This window comes from Pinus tabuliformis, chromosome 1_2, assembly GCF_031772625.1.
Source record: "Pinus tabuliformis cultivar Carrire ecotype Pingquan chromosome 1_2, CPIR1, whole genome shotgun sequence".
NCBI classification, from domain to species: domain Eukaryota; kingdom Viridiplantae; phylum Streptophyta; class Pinopsida; order Pinales; family Pinaceae; genus Pinus; species Pinus tabuliformis.
Genome location: NC_142298.1, coordinates 816,909,110 through 816,919,206, shown reverse-complemented (window position 1 = coordinate 816,919,206; position 10,097 = coordinate 816,909,110). Strand labels below are relative to the sequence as shown.

The window sequence follows — 10,097 nt, the reverse complement described above, 5'->3', positions numbered from 1 at the left end:
TCCCCCTTTGGACTTGATGGCAAAGCTTACTAAGAACTTGCCATTTGATTCCTTTGAGTTGTCCTGCATCTATGTATTATGTTACATCTGATATCTCTTCTGAATGTATATAAGTGAGGTGGTCTTCTATGAGGGGGGTTGCCATCAAGTACAACACATGCATCATAATGCCAACAATCTCCCCCTTTGGACTTGATGGCAACGACACCAGATCACTCTCCCCCTTTGACATCAAGGGCAAAGGGGTATGCTCCCCCTAAGAACATGCTCCCTTTGACTATGAACCAGATCTGCTGAAGTCTCTGAATGAGCTCCCCCTTTGTATATGTCATGGTGCTCCAATCTGATAATGGTCTTTCTGAGAACCAGCTGAGATGTCTGCTCTGCTGTATGGTGTTGTTCATGCTCAAGCTCCCCCTGACTGTACGCAAGGTCTGCAAAAGGATGTTCTACAAGAAGAACATGACTCTATATATATCATAAATGACCTTCCTATCACCAAAAGACTCAATACATACATCCATCACCCATCACAAAAAGGATCATCCATCCAACCAAGTGGGAATACATCAGAAATATGAGAACCAAATATATTACATCTTCATCCCATGCATAATGGGGAGACATAGGCCGTTACATGACCTGAAGAGATGACTATAATAGATAGACCATTACAACATGAGTCTTGCTACGACCTTCCAAACATCTAAAGATCATGACAAACAACAACACTGTATAATTTGCTCCATAGTATCATCAACTCATAACCATCCAGATCTACATGAATCAAGAGCCATCAAATGAAAGCATCAGCATCAATCAACATTAGTATGAATAATCATCCCTGTATCCAGCCAACAATCCTCATCTATTTGTGCCAAGAAAGAATTTATGCATCATGCTCATGTCAGCATCATCATGAAATGCGTATGAGTGACTCATCATCATCATGTCTCCAACAATGTGACTTTGAGTAATCATCCACGAAATCAGCCAACCTCATCCATATATGTGCCAAGGATAAAGACTTCATGCAAGCATCATTAGAGAATCAACCATACATCTGATCATGTGACCAACTCATAATAGCAAGATGAATCATAAGCATTGTCACCAAGGACCATAATGCCAACAATGCATTTAGGACATATGCTCCCCCTGAACCAGTGCCATCTGTTAAATCTGATCATGCATATCAAGAAGGATCAGCCAATAAATGCTTTGAGACAGGTACGCACTTCATCTTCTGCTGTGCTGCGTCCTGTTGCTGCAGGGACGCACCTAAAAACACTATCGCGCCGCGTACTTTTGCTTCAGGGACGCACCTGATCCTCAGTCGCTCTGCGTCCCCACGCAGATTTTCAGTTACTGAACTGCGTCCTGGACGCACCTGGACTTGGTCTGGCCTGCGTCCGTACGCAGGTCTCCTGTTACTGCACTGCGTCCTGTACTTTCAGCTTCCTCTGATTCTGGTATGTCTGTACATTGTACTGTGCCATCCTTTTCTGACTGTACTTCCTTTTTCCTCCATATCTTCAAGCGTGATGATGACATTTTCTCCTTTTGATATGGTGCCCAAACTTTGTTCCTGCATTCCTTGGCTATATGTCCAAGCTTGTTACATGCATAACATCTTACATGTTTCATATTCCTCCTGTAACAATAAGTAGCTTTGTGACCAAACATATTGCAAGCAAAGCAATATCCATAAAAGTACCTTGATTGAGATGACCTTTCTGCATAATGGTCTTGAACTCTTCTTCTTCTACATCTTGCTGCAACATGTCCAAGATTATGACATACATAACATTCAACATTATTCATAGGAGGAGTAAAGGATTTTCTTTGAGGAATCTCTTTCCTTGGTTGATGATGAGATTGATCTTTCACTTCTTCGTTGATCACTTTAGATTTCCTTTTAGAGTTTCTTGCCTCACCTTGTGAACTAGATTCACCTTCAACAGATTCATGGAAACCAAGACCAGTCTTTATAGCAGGGGACCTTTGACTACTAAGAATATCATCCAATACTTTAGAGCTATCTTGAAATCGTAAAAGCTTATCCTTTTCTTCTAGTTTACCTTTCAAGATATTTACCTCAACCTGAAGCTGTTCTTCCTTTTCAAGGGATTTCTTTTTCAAAATTTCTTCAGCTTTCCTTCCTTCTTCCATTTGTTCCCTTAGTTTGAGAATTTCTTTTTCTTGTTCTTCATACAGATCCTGCTGCATTTGACGAACTCGGAAGGCACATTCCAGTTGAGATTTTAAGCTGGTGACTTCGTTTTCTTGTTTTGCAATAGCTTGGAGTAGATCTGTATTCTGCTTCTTTGATTCTTCAAGATCTCCTTTTAGTGAGAGGATTGTAGCTTCAAGATTTTCATAGTAGCTGGATCTATCTTTGAGTTTCTTGATGGTTGTGCTTCTTTCGTTGACTTCTTTTCTTAATGATGTCACTTCATGCTGCAATTTTTGACATTGGTCTTCCTTGTCCTTGAGTAGCTTTCTTACCTTGTTTCCTTCTTCTAGTTGTGCCCTTAGATTGGTAGCTTCTTTTTTGAAATCACATTCCTTTTTGTTTAATAGATCTTGTTGATCTCTAATTTTGTCTGTCAGCCTTTTAAATTCTGCCTCTATTTGATATCTTTCTTGTTCACCCATAAGAGCTAATTCAGTAGTTTCGCTATCACTTTCATCTCTTTCACAAGGAAATATAGCTGGAACATCAGAGGATAACACATTCATACCTGATAATGACTCTGAATCTGATTCTGAATCTGAAGAGCTTCTTATGCCTAATCCCCAATCGATTCTTCCACTGTCATAGTTCTTCTGAGATGACTTCTTTTTCTTATTAGCTTTCTTCTTAAGCTTCTTTCCCATTGTTCCACGGATCTCCTTCAAGCGATCAAGCTTCTATCAAAGGACCTGCTCTGATTCCCATTGTTGGAAATAATACTGAGAGGGGGGGGGTGAATCAGTATTATCATATTAATAAAACTTTTTCATTTCCATAATCAGATTCATATATGCTACTTCCACAACTTCTTATGATTAAGTTAATCGATCTTCAATGAGTGCATTAGAACATTATCAACCATATTATCAGTTAACAGATGCAGTAACATAAAGTAGATCATCACACATAAGGCACACACATGAACACAATGATGTAAGGTGGAAACCCAATGCGGGAGAAAAACCACCTGCTGCAAGTCATCTCAATCTTCTTCTTAATAAGAAAATTCTTTTACAATATTTGTACTGGTGCAGCCTTATACCAGTACGGGAGCTACAACCCCCTTTGCTCTTGTACTAGCCGATCCATTTACTAGTACGCAGGCTACTACCTGCTACAATGCTCCAAAGATTTCCTTTAGCTCTTGTACTAGCTTAGATACTAGTACGTAGGTGCCGGCCTACAATCTTCTCTCCTTCAAGTACCACGTTTCATTAATTTTCATACTGGATACACTGAAGCACAACCCATAAACTGAAAGGCCACATTTCATCCAATTTTCATACTGGACCCAACAACAACATTGAAGCTCAAACAACCTTCTAAAACACCCAATCAACTGAAGTAACCAGATCAACAATAATAGGACCAAACCCAGAACACAACAATGATAAACAAAGATTTTAAGAGAAGGAAGCACCCTGCTCAACTGCTAGCCTGAGTCCGGACTCACCCTGCTCAACTGCTAGCCTGAGTCCCGGACTCACCCTGCTCAACTGCTGGCCTGAGTCCCTGGACGCACCCTGCTCAACTGCTAGCCTGCGTCCCTAGACGCATCCTGCTCAACTGCTAGCCTGCGTCCCTCGCACTGAGTCTATTGAACTGCCTGCGTCCCGGCGCACCTGAACCCTTCTGCGCCTGCGTCCGGCGCACCTGAAACTCTTCGCTCCTGCGTCCCGGACGCACCTGAACCCTTACTGCACCTGCGTCCCTCCGGGCATAGAGAATTTCAAGACTTTAGAAATGACCCAGACAGTTAGATCTACAGATCCGAGCAAGAGCCGAAGAGATCTCGGTCCATCAGATTCGCCTTGTTTAGATCTAGACCAGATCTAGCCCTCATAAGATATTCAACCCAAAACCATGCTCAATCCAAATGATCTCCTTTGCTTTATATAGGCAAGCTCCTCCTAAAATCATGGAACAATACCACGAGCCGACACCATAGTAACCCAAAACCGTCGGCTAAATACCAAGAGTAAAACATAAGAAACCCCCACGTGAGCTTTTTCTGCCTTGAAAAGTGTGCACTGGATGGACGCACCCCCTGAACAGCTGGCCTGCGTCTCTGGACGCGGACCCTGCATGGTGTACCTGCGGGTACGCACCTTCTGAACTGGCTTCCTGCGTCCTTCATAAGTTTTCAATAAAATGAGAGTTGATCATCAACTTCTGCTGCTGACTTGAAGAATAGTGAACTACCACCTGAATGGGTTGCCATCAAGGACAATACTTTAGCCATAATGCCAACAATAATGACCCTCATGAGTTCTAAATGCCGTTTTCGAAATGTCTTCAATCTTCATTCTGATTTGATGATATCCAGAACGAAGATCCAACTTGGTGAAGTAAATTGATCCATGCAATTCATCCAGTAATTCATCAATGACAGGAATGGGGAACTTATCTTTAATAGTGAGCTTGTTGAGCTCCCTATAATCTGGACACATGCGCCATGATCCATCCTTCTTGTGCACAAATACTACTAGAGCTGAGAAAGAACTTTGACTCGGTTGAATTATACCAGCCTCTAGCATTTCTGCAACCATACGATCAATTTCACTTTTTTGGACATATGGATATCTTTACAGCCTGATGTTTGGAGGAACACTTCCTGGAATCAGATGAATAGCATGATCATGATCACGCATAGGTGGGAGACCTTTGGGAGTCTCAAATACCTTGGAATGATTGTCCAGGAATTTTTGGAGATCTGGAGAAATAGATGATTCCAATGTGGAAACATCTAGCGAACATAATTGTGCAATTACACCTCTTTGCTCCTTTTTTAGAAGCTTTGTCATGCCATTAGAGCTGATTATCTTTCCTGGTTTCCCTGCAATACCCCTTAATTCAACTTCCTTTCCTTCCACAGAAAATTTCATGAAAAGTTCTTGAAAATTAAAAGCTATCGTACCCAAGGATTGTAGCCATTGGACTCCTAGTACAACATCAGTACCTCCCATTGGAATGGAAAGCATTGGGCTAGTCAATACATATTCTCCCATGGATAGCTTGATATTATGGCACTTTCCAGAACAATTTATTGTTCCTCCATTTGCAATCATCACTTGACACTCTGGTGCTGGATATAGGAAGCAATTCAATTCTTTTGCTACCCTACAATGAATAAAATTGTGGGTGCTTCCTGAATCAATCAACACAATTACCTTTTTCTTCTTGATTTGTCCTTCTATCTTGATGGTTTGAGGAGTGGTAATTCCCGCCAATGCATTACAAGATATGGTCGGATTTATTTGTTCTTCATCTAGGCTTTGTTCTTGGAGTATATCCTCTTCTTTTGACCTTTCTTGCTCCTTTTCTTCTTCCTCTTCACAATCTATGTAGAATAATTTCTTCTCAGCACACTTATGACCTTTTGTGTATTTGCTATTACAATTGTAACAAATCCCTTTTGCTCTTTTTTCTTCCAATTTTTGTGGTGTCAACCTCGTAGGTTGTGGAAGACTATGGGCAACAACACTTCCGTCTTTATAGTTGTGAATGGTATGCTTCCTAGTTGCCATAATTTTGCTTTCCATTTTTCTTGCTAACCTGAATGCCTTCTCTAATGAATCAGGTTCCCAAAGGCGCACATCATGTTGGATATTATCCTTTAAAGACCCTATGAACACATCAATCCTATGCTCCTCTGGAATATCTTTTACCCTTATGTTCAATTTTTGGAACTCCTCAATGTGCTCCATTATTGAACCCTTTTGTTTGAGACTTATCAATTGGCTAAAAAAAGTGTTGCTTTTTGTATCCTCATAATGTGCTATCAATTCTTCCGTAAAAATTGCCCAAGTGATAAATTGTTTACGAGAACAAAGCCATTGATACCATACAAACTGATTTGGTTCCAAATATAAAGTTGCCATACGTACCTTTTGTGTGTTTTGCACATTATTGAGATCAAAGAATTGCTCCATCTGTAATATCTATGTGGCGGGATCCTTGCCATCAAACTTCCTCATATCGATTTTTGGAATATGGTGGGTCTTTGATCCAACATTAGAGTCTATGGAATCATGATTAACATTTCTTTTGTTCACATCATGAGTTTCCTTTACAACATTTTCAACATTAGTAAGTATTTCTTGTAGAAAATTTGTCAAATCTGTCTTCAAATCTGCCATGTCTGTCTTCAAATCTGTCCTCAAATCTGTCTTCAGATCATCCATCTTAGCTTCCATGCCCTTTATCTTAGATTCCACGCCATTTATCTTAGCATCTGTTAGCTTTTGTGAGCGTGACATTTGTTGCACTTGTTCTTGTAATTTTGATATATCATGTAGCATTTCTTCCTCTTCTTCATGAGTCATGCTAGAGCTTTCAGGTTCCTTACTAGGTGTTTTCATTTTCTTTCCTCGGGGCATCAGTTACCGATAATAATTCTTTAATATGCCCTTTGAATTCCTTCAAACCAAGCTTATGCAAAAATTAAAAAAAAACACTACACACCTTTTTTTTACTTTGTAGAAGCCTGATATTGAATCTGATGTATCTCTGTAATTTTGAATAATCCAGTTTTGAAATGGTGACCCGTAGTAGCCTTGTATGTCCTATTTCCAATGCCACTAGTTTGATCCAAATTGGATTCTCCAAGAAAGAGTTATGCACAATCTCCCGCAGTGACGTGATTATAGACTATTTCAGTAGAGCAAACTTGTATGAAGTGCCACGTGTCAATGCTTCAACCTTTGACTCTGAAAAATATATAAAAGAAAAGCACAGTCCGTCCTCTTTCTGTACCTTCTTACAAAATTTCAATCCGATTCTCAGAAAGAAAGTTATGACGATTTTCCCCAGGTCACCTGTTTTGAGTGTAATTCAGGAGTCTGAAAAAAGACCAACTTCCTCAGATCATATCTCCGAACATATCGCGCGAAAAGCTCTGAAATTCGGACCCAAGGTTCAGCGCGATTTCTTCTCAAATGGGATTGTTTTGCGACTTCGGAAACGTCATAGAAACAAAGTTATAGCGAAAATGCCACAATGACCTGTTTGGAGCAGCGAAACCCTAGAATCCAAAGCTCTGATACCAAATGTTATGAAACCAGCTCAAGAAAAGATAGAAAAGATAGATCAACGCCTTAGAATTCAGCCTCTTCGAGGGGGCAACCTCCTTTACATTACATAAATGAACAATTCTTTGATGATACAAATGACAAAACCTCCTTTTTATATATAGGAGTCTAAGGAGTCACAATATAATCCAGCCGACCTAACAATAATAATATAAAGCCACAAAAATAACAATAGAGGGATTCTATGGGGCACAGAAATAACAATATGGGGGTAATAGGGGCACAAAAATATAAATAAGGGGTATAACTACAATAGTAATGGGGTAATCACTAGTATTATAGGGACCCAACAGTGGTGGAGTGAGCAAAGTATTCCTCTGCGCTCCTTGTTTGTAACGGTTGTCTGGCTACTATGGAAATGGAGGAATGCTTGTATTTTTCAAGATCACAGAGCCCCTCTTGCATCCATACTGATGCAAATTACTGAATGTTCAATCACTCCTGTCTCGTAGGGATTTTTTCCTACAGGTTTTGATGATGACATTTTTGATTTCATTCTCTTTCTACAGTCATGGCTTTCGCTGGGCTGTTTTGCATATGAACATTTTGTCGTTCCTGCCTCCTTCATAAGGATTATATGTCATATTATCTGTTTCAGCCGGTCTGGGATGCATCATCCATTATCTGCATTTCTCTCTTTCTTATTTCTTTTCAGGAATGCTGAGGTTCATCCAGGCATGAATATCTGACTATGTATATGTGTTTCATTATATTCTCTTAATATAATCTATCTGGTTTTTTCTCTCTGAAAAAAATTAATTTCTTTTCCATTTCTGTGAAGCTAGTTTAATTTATAAATACTATGAAAGAGAATAAATTTAACCAAATGTAAATTTACAGTCTATTTAATCAACGGTTGAAAAAGCATCTAAATTTCATATTGGCGGTAATTATAAATAGATAATACATGGTAACAGAAATTTGTTTGAAATTTTTAAAATAAAAAATAAATATGTTATTAAAAGAATAATAGTAAGATTGAAATATTTTGTATTTACAAATTTCACACACTAGAATGTAGAAGAACTTTGGTCATTTGATGTTATGGAATTTATATTTGGTGCATTTGTATGGCCAAGTAAATTGGATATACTTCTCCTTATAGCAATTTTTTTTGCCACCAAATCTTCTTTGAGATTTTCCAACACTATTACTACATCTCTCATAGTTGGCCGTTCATCTTGAATCTTTTGAACAAAGTAAACCAACCTGTAGCAAAGAAAGTAGACACTTGTGTATATTATTTTCTTCAAATCCAGCTCCATCTTGTGCACTAAACAGATTGTTGTGAATCACCTCTTTCACTTTGTTTGGAAATGCTAGGCTCACCCACTTGTGCAAGTTTAGGTCTCTAATAAACATGTTGTTGGTTGGTCATTTTCTGATAAGCATTTCCAATAACATAATGCCATAGCTATAAACATCTCCTTTGGTAGAAACTCTCTCACCCAATCCATATTCTGCATTAAAGGAAACTTCAATAAATGTTTATCTCGCTAGTGTATACAAAATTGTTGATGAAAAATAACAATTAAAACTAATAAAAAAAAAAAACCATACCTGGAGCAATGTAACCCATAGACCCTTTCAAAGTAAGTGTTGAAGTAAGTGAATCACCAAAGTCTGCACCAATCAATCTTGCAAGACCAAAATCTGTCACATGGCCTATCATGTCTTCATCCAACAACACATTGCTGGGTTTTATATCACAATGTACTACTTGCACATGAGAATAATGATGTAGATATTCCATGGCATGGGCCACATCAATGGCAATGTTTAGTAGTGTTTTCAATCCCAGGCCACACACATCCTCATCATTGTTGTCATCTCTGTCATGATACAAATGCTTCTCTAGGCTTCCATTAGACATAAAGTGGAACACTAAACCTTTGAAATGGAGGTTGGAGCAAGAGGTTATGATTCTCACCAAATTTTGATGTCAAATCTTTTGCAAGACACTACACTCTGCTTTGAAACTCTTCTCACCCTGGTCATTTTGCAATTGGAAAACTTTCACAACAACAAATGTGCCATCTCTCAAAATTCCTTTATAAACTGATCCAAAACTACTTGATCCCAACAAGTTGCTCCTACTAAATCCATTGGTTGCTATGTGAAGCTCTTGAAATGAGATCCTTTTGTGCTCTAACTTTTGAAAAATGGATTCTGAGGAATCAAATTTTTGCACATGTATATTCCATCTCCAAAGGAACCCCAAAAGTAAGCAACATAGTATAAAAACAATAGCTCCACTCTTCGGAAATAGTATTTTCTTCACAACTGCAAAATGACTGCTTGATGTTGGACATGCAGGTAGCATGAATACTTTTGGTCCACAAAGACCTGGATTCCCAATGAAGGACATGATAATTGTTTGATTTGCAAAAAATCCCGCTTTTGGGATTTTTCGTTCGATATTGCTGAAAGACAAATTCAAACACTCAAGCATTTTCAATTTTTGGAGATACATTGGTATTGGACCTGATAAGGAGTTGAAAGAGAGATCTAGGTTCACAAGACTTAGTAAATTTCCAAGTGAATCTGGAATAGAGCCTTTGAAGGTATTTCTAGATAAATTCAATAATTGTAGTTCATTGTAGCTTCCAATTGTAGGTGGAATGAGCCCAGTCAATTGATTGGAGGAAATGTCTATAGCTTGAGCCATTGCAATTTGTTGTAGGGAAAAGTATCCGATTCGGATGACCCTATCCCACTCTAAGGGTGATAGTACCTCAACAACAACTGTAAAGAAAACTACTTAAGGTTTA

General features: G+C 38.8%; 1 protein-coding gene across 1 annotated transcript; it reads right to left on the bottom strand.

Annotated features, from left to right (window-relative positions):
- Window positions 1-8,632: 8,632 nt before the first annotated feature.
- On the bottom strand, window positions 8,633-9,522 carry LOC149208410 (putative leucine-rich repeat receptor-like serine/threonine-protein kinase At2g24130). The gene is made up of 2 exons (XM_089394066.1): window positions 8,887-9,522; window positions 8,633-8,786 (listed from the first exon to the last, which is right to left on the bottom strand). The coding sequence occupies exons 1-2, from the start codon at window positions 9,197-9,199 to the stop codon at window positions 8,701-8,703; spliced, it is 399 nt and encodes a 132-aa protein (XP_089250192.1). The 5' UTR covers window positions 9,200-9,522; the 3' UTR covers window positions 8,633-8,700.
- Between the last annotated feature and the right edge of the window lie 575 nt (window positions 9,523-10,097).

Excerpts from the sequence above, each read along its gene's own strand:
- LOC149208410 (XM_089394066.1), bottom strand. The coding sequence starts at position 9,199 with ATGTCTAATGGAAGCCTAGAGAAGCATTTGTATCATGACAGAGATGAC. Across the intron at positions 8,787-8,886 it reads TATGGGTTACATTGCTCCAG|AATATGGATTGGGTGAGAGA; the intron begins GTATGGTTTTTT and ends CCTTTAATGCAG.